We start from the raw sequence: 19,371 nt of genomic DNA, 5'->3' as shown, positions 1-19,371 counted from the left end.
ATCAGCTAAATTTTAATGTCCCATCTAATACAATTATTAAGAATCTATTTATATTTCCAAGTAAATAACTAAAATATTAAAATTTGGCTAAGTTCATAATCACAACTTCAGATCTTTTGATGTATGTTTGAGTAAGAGGAGTCTGATTACAATGTTGGGAAAAATTAAATAAAGGAGTTTGTAATAGATTTTAAGATCTAGAATCATTGAAACCAAATTTCACAATCATAACTCCTCTTCTTAGTATCAAAGATATAAATACTAATGTTAATGAGGTTGATTAGTAAACAAAAACGTAGACAATTATTGAAGTATGATCATGACAAAGGATCCATTTGCATTGCCAATGCTTCTTCTTACATATGTGTTTATATTATTGAGTGGAGCAACTTCCAATGCTCTCCCAATCAACACGCCGCTAACCCGAACCCAAATGGAAGACTTGTTCCGAGCCTACGCTCCGTATCTTTATCTCCACCCCGCCGAAGAATACCTCCCCTCTTCGGTCGATTGGTTTTTCAGCAACGGCGCATTGCTGTATAAGAGAGGGGAGGAGTCAAGGCCAGTACCGATCGAGCCAGGTGGCGCAAACCTCCCTAAGGGAGGTGATCCGGCTGGCTTGTACTGGTTGAACCTCCCGGCAGACAAGGGAGGCCGGGATAGGGTTAGCCACGGGGATTTAGCGAGTGCTGAGGCGTACGTTCACTTTAAACCGGGCGTTGAGAACGGGATGTTCACGGATATTCAGGTGCATGGGAGGAGCCACTAAGGATCTAAGCCATTACTATTTAAATTTTTTCTTTTAACTTAATTCCCTCTTCTTCCATGAATAATTGTCTCGTTCGCTTTTTACTACTCATGGTAATGGACATAACATTCTACTTAACTTTCTACACATAATTTTCACTACATTTCTTAAAACCTTTGTCAGGTTAACTCATGTCAATTTATCGTAGATGTAGTGAATAATTTTTAAAAAAAAATGTGTTAGTCCTTATGAAATTATAAACTTAATAATATTAGCTGATTTTTTTTTTATCTGCGTCTGCCATTGTTCAGGTGTGGATATTTTATCCTTTCAACGGCCACGCGACTGCAAAAATAGGGTTTATTAAGAGAGTGTCGTTGGGGAGAGTCGGGGAGCATGTGAGCGACTGGGAGCACGTGACGCTGAGAGTGAGAAATGGGGATGGGGTTCTTGACAAGGTGTATTTCTCTCAGCACAGCGGGGGGAAATGGGTCGATGCTTCTCTGCTGCAGTTTGTAAATGGGAATAGGTTCGCATGGTATGCTTCGAGGAACGGGCACGCTGGGAACAACGAGCCGGGGCTGTATCTGCAGGGCGGGAATGGGTTCGGGATAAGGAATGATTGGGCGTGGAGCAACAAGGTGGTGGATACGGGGGCGAGGTTCGTGGTGGTGGCGTCCGAGGGGGAGGCGGAGGCCGTGGCCGAGCCGCCGTGGTTGAGTTATGAGAGCAAGTGGGGGCCCACCAAGGAGTATGATACGGCTTCGGAAGTGAGGAGGGTGAGGAAGTTTCTGCTGGGAAAATTGAAGAAACTATTGGATAATTTAGTGAAGGTGATTGATGAAGTTTATGGGACAGATGGGCCCACTGGACCCAAGGTCAAATATAACTGGAGTGGCAATGAAGCATAGAGTCACACAAGTTCTATATCTTAGACTTATTAAGATAGTACAAGATAATTAATTGTACTACTAACTAATTGTAAACTTGCTACTGTTTGTTTTACAAATAGTTTTCTTTATATTTGTAAGATTGATTGACAAAATCCATCATTTGGACTGTTAAAAGCCATAAGCCCTAAGGTTGGTGGCTTTATCTTGTGATTCATTCACTATATTTTTATAAAATAGCTCTTTCATTTTTCAGATCATGATACATGACCTTATATTCGATTTTAGTTTTAATACTACGAACACATTCTTACTATTTATTAAAAATGACTGTAAGTGTTGGGAATGTGCCCATCCGATTACAGTAAGTACATACGTATTTTTCGATAATAGTTCAATCAATGTTGTCATGCTATAATTATTTCGTTCGAACTTGTTTGAGATATATAGTATCATATATGCCTTTATTCATCAAATTGGAATTTTCTTGTTTAATGTAACAAATACCGGTACCAATCCCTCTCTCTTGCCTTCTTTTCAAGACAAAAAGAAAATTTCCAGTTACCTTTTTTTAATACGATACAAATGCTGAAACTAAAAAGATGACATGCAAGTAGAGCTGCCCAAGGTTTATCGAACCAGCGGTTAAAACCGAAACCGTAACCGGCGGTTATGGTTCCGAACTGAAACCGCGAAAAATACGCCAAACCGAAACCGTGAATTTTAGAACCGTGGTTCGGTTCAGGTTCCAAAATTTTCGAACCGAAACCGCGACCGAACCGCCGGTTCCGGACGGTTCCGAACCGCCAACGCAATGATAAATTTAAACATAGTTAATCCTTATATTAAAACTATACTCCATTAAATAAAACATTGCTGAATGATCCGGTTTATGAGTTTTATACTCTTATATAAATAACTTCATTTTTAGATTTGGTAATATCCGTAGAAACAATAATGTGGGACAAAATTTTGTAGCAAAAATAACTTTATAATACTATTTGGTAAAATTGGATGGTAAAAACATAAGATAAAAGATAATAAAATAAAAATAACTAAATTACAAGATGGAGTCTATGTTGTATGGTTTATGGTAATAACTTTATAATACTATTTCCGATTTTATTAATTAACACATTTTTTTACGTATGGAATCTATGGAGTATGGATAATTATTAATAAATATTTATCCAACATTTTAAAATAAACTTAGAAGAATTGATTACTTTAAATAAAGTATAATAAATTAACATTGGTTAATGTTGTAGTCTTCAAAATTGATTAGTTGAGTCTTCAAAATTGATTGGTTGACGGTGGGCGATGGCTGCACTATTCAAAATTGATTGCATAAAACACCATTTCTTGTATTTTTATTTATTTATTTATTTATTTATTCTTAAATGTTGATTTTAAATTCAAATTGGATCTCATTTCTCTCTATTTTTATCTATATTAAATACTTCTCTCTATCCTTACTTACACTCACCTCATTTTAGTGTTAACAACTCAATTTAAACTATCAATTTCCTTGTTCCAATTTATTTTATAATTTCAAACTGTATGGCAAAAAAAAATTAACGGAAAAAACCGTGAAACCGAACCTAAACCGCTACGAACCGTCCAAAAACCGGCGGTTCCAAACCGAAACCGAAACCGTCGGTTTTCGAACCGAAACCGAAACCGTGAAACGGCCTCACGGTTCGGTTCCGGTTCCATATTTCCCAAAACCGGAACCGGCGGTTCCGAACCGAAACCGCCGGTTCATGAACCGTGGGCAGGTCTACATGCAAGCAACACAAAGAAGCATTTTGTAATATAAATAACAACAAAAGTTACTCCCTCCGTTTCACTATAGTTGAGGCGAAACTTTTCGGCACGGAGTTTTAGAAAGTAATGTTGGGTGTGTTAAATAAATAGATAAAAAAGAAAGCGAGAGGAAAAGGTAGAGAGGAAAAAGTATATATAAAGTGAATAATGTAGAGAGAATAAAGTAAGAAAGAGGAAAAAGTTACCATATAAGAAAATGACTCAACTATGAAGAAACTTCCCAAAATAATAAAATGACTCAACTATAGTGAAACGGAGGGAGTACTATGATAAACATTCTATCAAAAAAAAATTACAAAAACCAAAAAAATAGAAATGAACAATTTTGTGCATTAGTCGCTCGTCTATCAAAGAAAAATGAACCCATGACAGCTTTAAACAGTGAAATGAGAAGGTTCAATAACGAAATCAAAACAATACTACGAATATAGAAATAAGCATAAAAATGAAAGCTAAAAATAATTAAAACCAAAATCCTAAACTGCATAGGTTGTCAACTATAACAAATTTAGCTCCTAAAGAATCTAAACGCGTATATGGTTTAGCCATTCTACAATAGGATTTTTAAGATCGAGACATCGTCATAACTGAATGAGTTGATGATTTAAGGTGACTAAGCTCAACACGCGAGGGATGCACATATCATCAAGAGTGAGTATCGGCGATTAGATATCCTCCTCTTTGGCTGCTGGTGTGCACAACTTAAAACGTGCACTAAATGTGTTGTTAATTGTGCTCTTATATGAGAGATGGAAGGGAAGTGATAGAGACATAGAAACAGAGATAGAGAAGAGCCAATTACAAGTAATGTATGTAAGCTAGTACTAGCATTTTAATATTTTTCATTCATTACTGATTACAATGCATGAATTCTCTTACTATAGGACTAGTATTGCACTCCCTCCGTCCGTCATTAAATGTCTCATTTTTCTTTTCTTTATTTCCATCCACCAATAATGTTTCATTTCATATCTACATTTGGCAAAGAGACCCACATTCCACTAACTCAGCCACATCACATTTTGTTATAAAAACCAATATATAAAAGTGAGTCCTATATTCCACTGATTTTTTTTTATAAAGTCAAATAATATCTTAAAAATCGAGCCAGTAAAAAATGGGATATCTAATGACGGACAGAGGCCGTATTACTTTTCATATTTTCAATATATACATGAAAGATGAATAACCTATGGGTATCTCATACTATATTCTTTTTATATGTGCCCGGAATCAAGAATATCAAGGTTAAATAGCTTGCTTCATATGTTTGTTATGAACTCTTTTGGAGTGCATTTAACAATGATATTTTAAATCTGATTTCACATCAAAGAAATCATATTGTATGACTAGAATCTACTGTGATGATAATCGCAAATTTTGGGCAATTAACTAATGGTGATTAAGTGCATGAAAATGGTAAAATGAGAGATAAGTATGTTATTGTTACTTGGTTCATAATATCAAAGTGAATTTATAGCTAGAAAACAACGAATTTTTATTATCAAAATTACATTGTAACCACTGCATCATTTTACAGAGCATCTATAATTAAGAAGTGGTAAGCATGTCTGGTATGCACAAATGGTTTAGAAGTATTTACGAGGTGTGTCGGAGTCATGTGAAAATGCAGAGGTAAACAATAAGTATGAATTAAGAGGGAAAAATATCGTCCTAAATGATGTTAGAATACATACATTTGACTCATTCTTTTATCTATTTGTCAAAAGTACTCTCAAACCTCAAGAAATCTATGTATAAGATTGTCAAAAGACTAATAAAAATATTTAAGGAAATAAATACTATTAACAATAATGCGCAAAATTGGTAATAACTTTTCACTACTTACTATTATCATAATATAATTATTAGTAATGGCTATTGCACTAGATCTCCTTGCACAATACATATCACTATGCATACGTGAAATATTAATAGAGAATTCGATAACTCATTCAAACATGCAACCTATAATTTGGAAGAGCCATTAGATGCTTAGCCCTAGAAGTGACCAAACCAAAATGCTCGGACATGTCCAAATCATGTGGTTTTGTTCCATCAGGGAGCTCCCAATCGAAGCAATGAACCAATTGCGCGACTATCAAACTAACCACGGTTAGCCCCAATTGTAGCCCAGGGCAGCCCCTTCTCCCCGACCCGAATGGTATGAGCTTAAAATCTCGGCCCAAAAGCTCAATATTGCTCCCTTGGAATCTCTCTGGATCAAATTTATCAGGGTCAGTCCAGGCTTCGGGATCCCTCCCGATGGCCCATACATTCACAAGAACTCGTACTTTATTAGGAATGTGAAACCCGTTGATCTCGCACTCTTCCATGGCCTCGTGTATGAGCAACGGCCCGACGGGGTGGAGCCTCATAGATTCCTTGATGACACAATCAAGATACTTGAGGCTGGAGAGATGAGATTCTTCCACCATTTGATTTCGCCCCACCTTTTCTTCAACTTCTTTCTGGAGTTTCTTCATTACTCTTGGACGTCTAATCACTTCAGACATGGCCCATTCTACCGCTGCTGCAGAAGTGTCCATTCCGGCTAGCAACATATCCTGTCCAACATTAATTTGACAAGTCACTAAACTCTTCTTTCCCAAATTAAATAAAAAATATTAGTAATAATTATCTGCGAGTCAAGATCACCAATTTATCGATATGAGATAAAAAGGATTACCAGAAGAATGGCCTTGACATGGCGGCGGTCAAAGTCAAATCCGGCCTCGCCCGAGTCAAGAATGGCCATGATGGTATCGACGAAATCATGACTCCTCTCGTCCTTGCCAACATGATCATCAATAATCCTCTCAAGAAACCGATCGAAAATCGCACTAAGCCTCCTGAGCCGCCGCGCCGAGCCCTGAAGATCCATCCACCTAAGGTAGGGGAAATAGTCGCCGACATTGAACGCGGCCGCCTCAGCCATCGTCTCCGCCATCACCTCCTTAAATCCCCGCTCGTCGAACTCCCCGTCCGAGAACTTCCTCCCGAACACCATCAAGCACGTCATATCCGCGCTAAGCGACATCACCCGAGCACTCAAGTCCACCGCGGCCGCCCCTCGCGCCTCCCTCAGCTCCGCCACCATAAGCCCTAGCTCCGCCTCCCTCATGGGGCGGAACCGGGCGATCTTGAGGGGGCTGAGGAGCTCGAGCACGCAGAGCTTGCGCATGTTCCGCCAGTAGGGGCCGTAGCGGCCGAAGACGACGTTGCGCTGCTCGTAGCCGAGGTGGAAGGCGGCCTCGTGGTGGGGCCGGTTGGCGAAGACGAGGTCGTGGGTTTTGAGGAAGAGCTCGGCGGCGGAAGGGGAGGAGACGACGATGGTCGGGATGGAGCCGAAGCGGGTGAGCATGATCGGGCCGTGTTTGCGGGCCAGGCGGTGGAGGTCTCGGTGAGGGTTCTTGCTTAGGAGATGGAAATGGCCGATGATCGGAAGCCCGATCGGGCCGGGAGGGAGTTTCTTCTTGCTCCGCTGCCGCCATTGAATTAGGTAGAGGAATGTGATTGCTGCGATTGCCGTTACGCAAATCCAATCCATTTTCCTTTTGGTTGCGATTTTGAATCAGAGAAGGTCGGAATCTATATACAAACAACAACGCATTATTGTTTTGGATAAACTTAAAGTATGACTTGCTACATAAAACAAGTCGTTGATGAAAACATCTAGTTGGGCGGTGGCACATTTAAAGAGTATTTAACATGCATGTATAGTGGTAATGTAGACTATTTTATTGCTGCATAATTAAGATTCTTTCTTAGAATTTTCTTCAGATGCCGACTTAATATTTTGGAATTTCTAGTATGACTTTTTTGTGTTAGAAATAGAACAACCTTATCACTTCCTATGCTTAATTAATTTAATCATGAAATGAGTCCACCAAACTCCAAATGACTATTTAATTCATATGCCAACTTAATACTCCCTCCGTCCCAAATAATTCGGGTCACTTTGATCGGACACGGGTTTTAAGAATTGTAATGAAAAGTGAGTTGAAAAAGTTGATGAAAAGTGGGTCTTACCTTTATATCTTAGTTTTATAATAAAACGTGAGTAGGAATAAGTTAGTGGAATATGAGATCCACTGCCAAAAATGGTAAAAGTGAAATGGGACAAAATTATGTGGGACGGACTGAAATGGAAAACTGGGACGGAGAGAGTATATTGGATTTTCTAGTAGCATGACTTTTTGTGTTTAATTAATTAAATAAATACTACCTCCGTCCCCCAAATTTTGACACAGTTTACTATTTCAGTCTGTTCCTGAAAATTTGACACACTTCATTTTTTACCAGTGTTTTAAAAACCGGTTTGGACCGGCCGGTTGGACCGATTCGGCCGCGAACCGGTGACCTCTCCGGTCCGATTCACCCTACAAAACCAGTTGACAGTTCCACCGTTTTGAACCGGAAAAACTGGGCGGTTCAACCGGGAACCGGTCTGACCAGTAGTTTTAATCTGTTTTCATTCCTCACTTCATTGCTCTCTCTGAAAACAATAAAGGGGAAGAACTACTCCTAATTTGGTTCGGGTTGTTTTTTCACATGACTTCTATTTCATAATTATTATTTTTTTAATGCTTTTAGGGATTGTGTTGATTTTACACTCACTCGCAGCTGGCACTGATCGAGGATTGTACACCTAGGATAGGTTGATCACGTCTCCTAGGCTCTACTCACCAACCCCTCACTCCTACAGTCGCATAGTAAGCTTGGGATTAGCTTCTAACACGATTCAACACAAAGGATCCACCCCCGGTTTATCACCTAATCGGTTCTAACTCGAAGGTTCCTTATCTTTGTTTGCTTCTTATTCTAAGTTAAAGAGACATTATGATTAAGGCAATTCTCAAGTTAAGTTTACATGCTCAACTTAACAAGGATAAGAATAAACACCAAAGATAAGAACTAAAAAGCAAAGGAAATCATAAAAATTCAATTTAAGAAGTTCATGTTCAATAACCCTACGACAAATTAGGAGTAATCCCAAGCTCTAGCCACCCATGGTGGTCACAATAACAAGGAAATAAGCTAAAGATACCATGGGGGACAAAGGCTTGGGTGGATGAAGCTTCAATCTTGCTCTCCCTCTTCAAGTATGGCTTCCAAGCTCCAATTCTCTCCGAAATCGTTCCAGTCGCCAAAAGTGCCATTAGAAGTTGTGTCCTAGCTTTTTAAATAGTTTGGGCTGAAAAAATAGGCCCAGTCAAATTTGCCCGGTCGGGCGTTTTTCGCCCACCCGCGCGTTTTTCAATGTATTGCGCAATCATCGTAAAACAGTCATATCTTCTTCATCTGGACTCAGATTGAGGCGTGCGAGGTATCCACACGAAGCTCTTTCGAAGGTGAATGCAATGGTGGCCTTGTAGAAGCATTTTAAATTAAAATTGAAGGACTGATTACTGTTCAGATTCGGACATTTTCCTTTCTCCCCTCTCTCTTTGAGCTTGGTCCTTTGTCATGTTAAGATAATGCAACAAAGGACTACAATTTGATTCACATCAAATACCCTCAAAATTAAACCTTGCTCGTCCCGAGCAAATCAATACAAAACACTCTCTAGACCTCTATGATCATTCTTCTCACATCACGCCGACCCACACAAGTCCTCAAAACTTATTGGATTGACCTTGCATTCACTCACAAGTAGGACTTTGGAACATGCAATGTGCACGAGAGAGAGAGAGAGGGGGGGGGGATATCCGGATATGTTCAGAGAGAATGAGAAATAAGAAGATGGAAGCATGAGCATTAGCGCACACTCTTTACTTTTTTTATTGATATACTCGTATAATTATTTTGCAGTGGGCTTGGATGAATTAATTGTTGGACTACAACTATATAAAGCTTGGGCTACAATAAGATAACATGTGAGCCCGTGTCATTAATTAATTACTTGGACTTAAGTTTCTTTCGACTAATTTAAATAAGTGAGCTTGCATGATTTGATTCAATTAAATCCTCGGATTTACTAAATTAATTAATCGAGATTAATTAATGTCAATAATTAAATCTCCGGATTTAATTAAAGTGAAATAGTTAACGTTTGAAAGAACGAGAAGATAAGATGCATATCATAGGTGCATATCACCCGCTTGTATTTATTTCACGAAGCTAAATAGATTATTATCTTTTATTGGACAAGGTCCATCGCACGGAATTAAACTCCAAGTGAGTTAATATTGTTACAATGAGTCGGAAGCGTACAAGGTGAACTTTTCTATCGTACATACAAATGTGGATAAAAATTGAAGTATATTTGAGATAATATTATTTATGCAAATTTTATTGTCTTGCCATAATGATTTGTTTTATGTACGATGCTGTCGTTTTTGGCTATACCAAATGTGCTATGCCAACATTTATAAATTGAATTCGAGTCAATCAAGGGGAGAGTCCCTACTCGGACTAGTGTACACGTGGACTATGTTTCATCGAAAGGGTTGGCCGGTCCGGCGACCGTGGTAAGTGGCCACTTTCCTGTCACAAGATGTTTCAGATACGACGAATTACAGAAAGAACTTAGATTGCACAATTGAACTTTTAAGTATGAAACTTTGGTAAGCTCGGGCTTTTATGAAAACCAATGAGTATTACTGTGATTGATAACTTGACAATATTTTAAACATATAATAGTATCTTTTGGCAATGTGTTCACTGAGTACCTTTGTACTCAGCCCTGCATGTATTTCTAAATATGCAGGTTGAACTATGATGGAGTGGAGGGTGCTGATCCAAGTGAGGCTTACTCCTATGTCTATACAGTACCCTCAGAGGTTCATGTCTTCATACATGGAACCTCGTTTAATTGTTTCCGTTATACTATTTAAGCAAGTTATATAATATCAATCTCTGTCCGCGAAGTAAACTATCTGTCCGTTGATTAAAATGTATATAAGGAAATGTGCAACTAAAATGAATTTTGAGGGCTAATCTTACACAATTACAATATAATAAAATCAGAATTACAAAATAGTAGTTAACCATTTAACTAAATAAATAGATCATAAGTTTCCACAACAAAAACCACAAAAATAGAAAAATAGAAAGTACAATAGTAACAACAACAACCATGAGTTTATAAATTTTGAAAAACTTCTTTGTAAACAACATTAATAGTAGAATCTCCACTCCTATCAATATCATCTTTACAAACTAATATCTTCAAACCATTAGAAGGATCTATGTTCCTTAACAACATCACTGGAGTACCAACTTTCAGCAACAATTCATGATTAGGAGTACCTGAACATTTCAAATTATTCAAAAATTCAACTGTATGAATCTCAACAAAGCCATTTGATGTCAAATCAGAGTTTGATATACTATCAGAGCTCAAATTCCAATGAAATCATGAATTGATTAACCTCATCAACTACCTCTAAAGTAGGAGCAAGTATTGCACGACCATGCAAAAAATTACTTAACTCATGGGGATTCATATACGAAGGATATATGTTGGAAATAATGGTTTTAAGAGGATCTCCAGAATTAGACAAAACAATGTCAGAAGGAAGATGAATAGATACTTCACCATCATTTGGACCACCAATAACCCCATCTCCAATAGAGGCAACCCAAGAGGAAAAAGCCTCTAACTTGGAGGCTTCATCACCATATTGAACACTCAATAGTCTCATGTTTTTTGTCAACCTCAAAACTGTACAACTCCTCCAAAGATAAGAAGAGTTAACGGTAGCATTGACAACGTCTTGCCTTGTACCATTAGGAATAACTAGTAAAATTTGTCTAAAGTCACCACCAAAAACTACAGTTTTTCCACCAAAAGGTTGGTCCATACTAAACTCATTACATCCACGCATAATATCTCTGAAACTCCTATCCACGGCTTCTATACAATGTTTATGGATCATTGGAGCTTCATCCCATATAATAAGTTTAGCTCTCAAAATGAGCTCAGCAAGTGCACTCCCTGGTTTTATATTGCACATCGAATCTTCATTCACATTGATAGGAATCTTAAAGCGGGAATGGGCCGTTCTACCACCGGGCAATAATAAAGAAGCTATTCCACTGGAAGCGACATTCAAAACAATATCACCCTTCGAACGAATCCCTGCAGACAATGTCTTCCATATGAAAGTTTTACCAGTACCTCCATAGCCATATACAAAAAACATTCTCCCAGCATTTAAATCAACACTTGACATTATTGTATCATACACATGAAGTTGTTCATCAGTGAACTTGGATACAAATTCCAAATGTTCTCTTGCTAAAGCTTCACGATCATAACATAACTCATCACTGATCAATCTATTGTCAGGAGTTTCAAAATACTCTGAATTTGGATACGGCATACAGCTGAAGTTACGCAAACTTTTGCCAACATTGGCCAACAATTTCTCAACCTCGGCCAAAGCGAAACTCTGAATTTGATCATCATTGAGCATCAAAGCTACAAATACCGAAAAAATAGTAAATTAAATTCACGATATAAATAAAAAAATCCCTAACATAAATAACAAAAACAAAATTGATTTCACTTATAAGTTACCTGAATGATTTGAAAGTTTTCGTTGGTTATAGAGAACATCATCAGACAAATATTTCCAACAACTTTGCCAAACTACATCAGGGCGTGAAATAGATTCGGAGGTCAACAAACTAACAAACAATAGTCTTAGGGAATGCGCAGATGCCCAAAAAGAAGCCTCCACAATGCCATCAACATACTCTTTATCGTCATCCAACAACCCCAATGCAAAGCAAGCATCCCGAAATGAATCATATTGAACACCATTTACAAATCTAATGTCTTCAAATGATGTAGCTCCCTTGACAATATTCAACAAACACCTCAAGTAATACAGATCACCAGAACCAGGAGCAACATAAAACAGCCTCCCAATAGAAAATCGTTGTTGTCTAGGCTGCCAGTGATCCGTTTTCCAAACAAATTTGGTTGGATATTCACTCTAAGTAAGATCTCTACCTTCAGGATATTTCTTATTTGCTTGCATCCATGCCAAAAACTTGCTTTCATGAATTGTTTTACGATTCAAAACATCATCCAAATCCTCAGATTCCTCAAAAATAACATGTTGCTCATTTGGAAGATGAAAACTCAATCTTTCAACAGAAGGATCCTTATATTGAATCTCAAATCCAAGAATTCTCCAAGCAGCTTCACATGACGATATATATCTGCAATCGTAATACAAACTGACTTCATCCAAATTTGGTTCAGCACCCTCGGCACCAGATTGAAAAAAGGATGTTGTCACACGATCATATCCCTTATTTATGTATTTAAATAAATATTTGATAGATTGTGATTGATTGCACCACTCAACATTGATATGACCACGATATTTCATTAGGAGAAACCGATTGTGAGGAACAACGTATCTATTATCTAATGGCACACCATCCTTCAAAACAACACGACCATTATCACTACGTTTGTAAACAGGATAACCATCATCGTCAAACGACGTGGACGCAATATATTTCTTTGGAAAATATTTGGAACATCGACCATTAACCATGCACGGAGACGATTTTCGAATAACACCACATGGCCCATGCATCATGAATTCTTTGACATTATCATAATACAGGGGATCAATTACTGGATCAGGGAGTTCAGCAGAAATAATCTCATCAATGCGTCGAGGATGAGGTTGTTTGTCCTCATTGCTTAGAAAAAGTAGGATATGAGCATGGGGCAATCCACGCTTCTGAAATTCAACAGTATAGACAACTGCGAGAAAAATTTAAACAACATATTAGTCATCAGAGAAAATAAGAAACGTAATTAAACGATGCAAATATAGAATTATAAAAAATGTAACTAAACCTGCTTTGACAGCACCAAAATTTTTTTTTGTCTTAAGATCTCTTATCATATTATCCAACTTTACTTTAAAAATCCTGCAAACAATATCTGGTCGATGCTCCGACTTCAGCCCCTTGGATTCAACAAATCTAACTATCTCAGGCCACTTAGGATTACATGTAAATGTAATAAACAAATTTGGATACCCAAACCATCTACAAATTGACATGGCATCCTGGTAATTCTGAATCATATAGCGTGCACCACCAACAAAACTGGAAGGCAAGATCACTCGTTTACCATGATTGGAGCCATCTGTCTCCCCTCGAAGAACAGCCTCAGCCAAACCATTATACATTTCAGCCCGTAGATTTTTTTTCTGGTTAGATCGAATGAATCTTAGTCGTCCACACTCGATCATCGTATAGGCATCCACGATAAATTGTTGAAATAATCGCCGAGAGTACAAAATAATGTTACACTCACCAATTCTCTCATGCAACCGATACGAAAAATATTCTTTTGGGCTAACTTTCTTTCTACGGGTCGAGGAAGAATTTCTACAATTGGAAAAACCAATATCTTCTTTATAACCATCCTCGCCATAAGCGAAAAGAAGTGGATATTGAAGACCAAGATAAGAAGGATGAAGTTCACTAATACGCTGCAGTTGCCTTGATTGAGTCTCAACAATAATATCTCTATCACCCAAGGCTTCATCAAAATCACCCACCACAAGAACAGCAACCCCAAAGACAGAAGGTAGGTTATAAGTTCTTCCATCCCTAGTTCTCTTACCGAGCAACCTTAAACTTACATTGGGTTGATTTTCTTGATTAATCTTTTCTTTGACCATTCGGAATGATTGTACCAAAACATTGTTTTCATCCAACATATTCTGAATATCGCCAACTATTTCTGAATGAAGATCATTGTCGGCAATACTCCTCCTGAAAAATCGAGATATTATTGAATCAAATAATGACAAAAAGTCTTAATTTAATAACTTCAAATTTAAGAGTAGCTCCCACAAAAACATACCCAACAGACTTTACTCTATTATTGACCTCCTTCTCAGTATCATAGATGTACAATTGAGCAAACTTTGGATCGCAACCATCTGAAGGCAATAAACTACCAATTAAGTGATAATTTTGCCCATGCAATCGAAAGACGGGAGGTGAACGACCTGTGTTGATACTATTATCAAATAAATATTATTGTTTTCTAGTGTTAACCCACGCGCTATGTGCGATTTAGAATATTTTTGTACTATTATTTTGATATTATATTATAAATAAATAATATAAAATAAAATAAGTGACATTACCATTACATAAGATTAGAAAAATATAAGAGTATATACTAAGAATATAAACAAAATATGCACGGGTATTGTTTTCTCCACTTTTTCCTCTGTCTTACTTTATTATCTTTTTATTTAATACATTACACATCATTTTCTTAATCTCCGTGCCCAAGGAAATGTCTCAATTACTATGGAACGGAAGGATCATCTCTTTACATTTTTCCTTTACTATTTTATTCTCCCTTGACTTAATCACTTTTAACACAATTTCTAAAATCTAGTGCAAAAATAAACGCTTCTACTATAGAGGGACAGAAAGAGTATAGCTTTTGTTTTATTTTTTATTTGTGTAAATATTACTTCTTTCTTCCCAGCTAAGGTGACACATTTCTTAGTGAGCATGAGATTTTAGGAGTTTTTGATAAATATGATTAATTAAAGAGAAAGCGGATGTAAGTATTAGTTGGAGTAGTATTATATAATATTTTTTGAATGGTACTATCACTTTATGACTGCGTAGCGTATTCTTTCAATTAGAAGTTTTGCTTCAAAAACTATAATGTTAATTTTCAAATTTGATTTAGGAATACAAAATTTATAATTTAATTTTTAATAAACAAATATCAACTAATTTTCAAATAGTAGAGTATTTTTCAACTTTCTTCTAAATTATCATTTACTCTCTGTCTTCCTTAATATGTCCACTCTTTCTATATTTGAAAATGAATCTCTCTCTCCTCACTCATTAAAATACAGTATTTTTTTTCTCTCTACTTAATCCACCAAACACTCCTACTTAAATCTCGAGAAACTCAAGAATGTGGACATTTTAAGTGGGACGGTTATTTTAACTTTCAACGTAAGATTTTAAAATTTGAAAATTTAAAGAAATTTAGTAAGTACTGACTATTTTTACTACTCTCTTCGTCCCATCTCAAGTGATTAACTATTTTTCGGCACATGTTTGGAAAAATGATAAATATGTAAAATAGAGAGAAAGTAAAATAAGTAAGAGAATAAGTTAGATACGACTCTCTTCTATATTATTCGTTGTCTTACTTTACTTTCTATTCACTTTAACTATTTATTATCATCTTCGCAAAACAACAGCCAAAAAGAAAGCAATCACTTGAGCTGGGACGGAGAGAATATTATTTTTTACTCACTCCGTCCCTAAAGAATATGCACTTTGAGTTCGGCACGGATTTTAATGCAAAATTGGTAAAACAAGTGACTGGTTGAGACAAAAAGTGATTAAAGTATTGTCAGTAGAGAAGAGGTCCCACCTCAATAAAGAGAAAATAATTTCCAAAATTATAAAATACATATTTTTATGGGGCGGACTAAAAAGAAAAGAACGCATATTCTTGTGGGACGGGGGGAGTATTGAGGTTCGATGTGACGATACAAGAATTTGGAAATTAATATATTGGATGGTAAAGAACTAAAATCAAAATTTTAATAATTTTTAAATCAAAACCATAAACACAACAAGCGATATGTTACTAGTAAGAAATTCTAATTTGTTGCAAGTTATATGTGAATTGAGCTAAAAATATTTTATTTAGAAATAAAGAAAATATTAATATATATCTTTAAAGTATTAAATATATTAGTAAAGAATATGCGATTGTTTTTTATCGAGGTTCAACTATATAGTTACGAAAATTATGAATATAAAGAAATTATTATTTTGGAAAGTAAAAAATTAAAATTATGAAATTCTTAAAATCAAAACTATAAACATAATATATCATCAAATATTCATTTGTTTTAGTATAACTCTAATATTTTGGAATGAAAAGAGGGAAATTATTAACTATATAGCTTTACATACAATTAAATAGATGAATAAAAAATACGTGATTATTTTAATGATTGAGGTTCAACGTAACGTTATATAAATTAATAACTTTTAATAAATAGTATTTCGGTAAGTAAACAGTTAGGATCAAAACCCATAAACACAATTACTACTAATATAATGAAATATTAATTTGTTGCATGTTATCGTGAGTTGAGCTAAGAACATTAGTAGTTTATAAAGAAACAAAGAAAATAATAAATATATACATCTTCAAAATATTAAATAGAAGAGTTAAGAACATGTGTTATTTTTTTAATCTGGGTTCAGCTGTAACATTCCAAAAAATAAGAATTTAAAAAAATTAAAGAATTAAAAACAAAATTATGACTTTGTTAAAATAAAAATCGTAAACTCAATTAGTATTAATACCTCTTATATCAAATTTCAATTTATTGCATGTTATATGAATTTGAGCTAAAAACTCTAATTATTCATATAACAAAATTGTGAATAAAAACTCATAAAAGAACTAGTTTATCAATATTAAAAAATAAAATATAATTATAAATAATTTTTTAGATATATATTTTAAATCTGATTGTTTACATTTTATTAAATAAGATTACAAATTTTAAACTAAAATTTATGAACACAAAATTTGATAAGAAATCCATTACTTCATTAACAACACTTAAATCATTTTTTTAGACTATATCTTTATTAGTTTTACTAATACTATGTACTACCTCCGTTAAAAAGGAGGTAAAAAAGATAGAAAAATTATAAATAAAACGAGTTTTAATGCATAATTGGTAAAGTAAGAAGGATGGAGAAAATATATGGTGGTAGTGTTAGTGGATTGTGAGACATTTAATGAGGTGTAGGATTAGTAGTATTTGTTTAAAATTTTGTACTCTACCAACGGGCCACAGCCAGTTAAGCTGGCAACACGGAGCTATGGTGACCTTGTGGTCATGGAATCAAACCCCGCTACCAGCTGAGAGACTTTCGGTATTAATCCGCAAACTTGGTCAAATAGGATTAGTTGGAATCTGCCAAAGGCGGATTCGATACACATGTGGTCAAATCAAAAATAAAAAATAAAAAAACATGCACTCTCAAAAGTTTTAAAAATGGACGAAGTATATATTTCAAAAATTATTGAAGCATTCAATTCTTTTTCAATTGTTTGTTTTAATATTTTTCATTATTATAGAAAAATGGTGAAATCAATCAACTTTTTTCTTATATATTCATTCTATTATTTTTCAAACACATTATAAAATGGTAGATTGAATTTAGAGGAGAAGTGATAAAAGTTCTAAAAGGTGTGGGCCCGCTGCTTCCATATTTATTTCCAATAATCAAGTCATGATATTAATTAATCTTCCTGTATATAGATAATTTTGTATGCATGGGCAATAATGTATATATAAAAAACATAAATTTAAAAATAAAATAAAATGTAAAATTCCTATTTAAACCCTATTATGGCAATGCCATAATATCAAAAAATCATTTCCCTATTTTTAAATTAGTCATAATGGAACTCTCTCAAAATCACCAATTATTTGCAGACAATGCCAATGCTTTGTTAATTACTTAATGAAGCCTCTATTTCAAAATCGTAAATCATGTATTTTGGAATCTCAAAGATGTAGTCTGTATTGAATGGATAAAAACAATTAATTTTGGAGTTAAATGTAGAAGAGGTTGAACTAAAAAATGAAAAAATAGTGTGAATTTTAAAAAAATAAAATAGTCAGAGGTTATTTACCTATAAATTCTCTTCCTTTTATTATTGAATCTAAATACATGAATTTGATTTATTTTTTCTGAAGTTTGAAAATTGAACTTTTTGCTGGGAAAATTGAAGAAACTATTGGATACATTGGTTAAGGTGATTGATGAAGTTTATGGGACAAAGGGCCCAACAGGACCCAAGGTCAAAAATAACTGGAGTGGGAATGAAGCATAGAGTCATGCAGCACAGTTGGTTCTAGAGGAACAGATTTGCAAGAAGCACATAGTCATATAACTTCTTTATCTTAGACTTATTATGATAGGACAAGACAATTAAGGGGGTGTTCGGTTTGCAAGATTGTATCCGAGATTAAATTTGTAGTGTGTTTGGTTCATGAGATTTAACCCTACAACTCAATCTAGATGGATAATCATGGGATAATTAGTCATAGCTAACTCCCTATGACTAAAATAATATCACAACTCAATTTTAAATTGTATCTTGGTATTATTTTATCTTGCAAACCGAACACCATTATAGTAACTAATTGTAAAGTTGTATTATTTATTTACAAATAGTTTCTTTATATTTGTAAGATTGATTGGACAAAATCCATTAGTTGGATTATTATGAGCCACAAGGCCTTAAGGGTGGTAGCTTTATCTTGTGATTCATTGACTACATTTTAAAAAATTTATCTTGCGGATTCTTGCTTAGGAGATGGAAATGGCTGATGACCGGAAGCCTGATCGGGCTGGGAGGGAGTTTCTTCTTGCTCCTCAGCCGCCATTGCTGGTGAACGTGAATTAGGTAGAGGAATGTGATTGCTGCTATTGCCGTTACACATATCCAATCCATTTTTTTTGTTGCGATTTTGAATTAGAGAAGGTCGGGATATATACAAACAACGGATAAATTAAACTAAGACTAACCGAAATCGTTTTTATCTGGCATTTGGTACCCTGTGAATCTAAAGCACTTTTTACTAAGATCAATGTAGTTGTATGTAAACCTAGAACAATAGCATGATGGACTAAAAAGTCTTTGGGGCCTATTGTTATAATGAATTAGTATTCTCCTTCACAGCATTTAACCATACTCATGTACCAAGTTGTTGATGAAAAGATCTACGTTGGGTGGTGGCACATTTAAACAGTATTTAATATGCATGTATAGAGGTAATGTAGACATTTTATTACTACATAATTCAGCTTCTCTTAGAATTTTCTTCATAT

The 19,371-nt window shown here is 35.3% G+C and overlaps 3 protein-coding genes across 3 annotated transcripts; 1 reads left to right on the top strand and 2 right to left on the bottom strand.

The window, feature by feature from the left end:
* Positions 1-319: 319 nt before the first annotated feature.
* LOC125210471 lies at positions 320-1,659 on the top strand. The gene is made up of 2 exons (XM_048110022.1): positions 320-748; positions 1,060-1,659. The coding sequence occupies exons 1-2, from the start codon at positions 320-322 to the stop codon at positions 1,657-1,659; spliced, it is 1,029 nt and encodes a 342-aa protein (XP_047965979.1).
* A 3,601-nt stretch (positions 1,660-5,260) lies between these two features.
* LOC125211745 (cytochrome P450 71AU50-like) lies at positions 5,261-7,136 on the bottom strand. The gene is made up of 2 exons (XM_048111656.1): positions 6,155-7,136; positions 5,261-6,032 (listed from the first exon to the last, which is right to left on the bottom strand). Exons 1-2 carry the CDS (start codon positions 7,013-7,015, stop codon positions 5,421-5,423), a joined length of 1,473 nt encoding a protein of 490 aa, XP_047967613.1. The 5' UTR covers positions 7,016-7,136; the 3' UTR covers positions 5,261-5,420.
* Positions 7,137-10,802: 3,666 nt separating this feature from the next.
* On the bottom strand, positions 10,803-18,926 carry LOC125210470. Its single transcript, XM_048110021.1, has 7 exons — positions 18,875-18,926; positions 14,318-14,396; positions 13,298-14,226; positions 12,826-13,201; positions 12,465-12,642; positions 11,993-12,368; positions 10,803-11,893 (listed from the first exon to the last, which is right to left on the bottom strand). The coding sequence occupies exons 1-7, from the start codon at positions 18,924-18,926 to the stop codon at positions 10,803-10,805; spliced, it is 3,081 nt and encodes a 1,026-aa protein (XP_047965978.1).
* Positions 18,927-19,371: the final 445 nt, after the last annotated feature.

The sequence above is a fragment of the Salvia hispanica genome, chromosome 3 (genome assembly GCF_023119035.1).
Source record: "Salvia hispanica cultivar TCC Black 2014 chromosome 3, UniMelb_Shisp_WGS_1.0, whole genome shotgun sequence".
In the NCBI taxonomy this organism is placed as follows: Eukaryota; Viridiplantae; Streptophyta; class Magnoliopsida; order Lamiales; family Lamiaceae; genus Salvia; species Salvia hispanica.
This window is presented reverse-complemented; position numbering and strand designations above follow the sequence as displayed.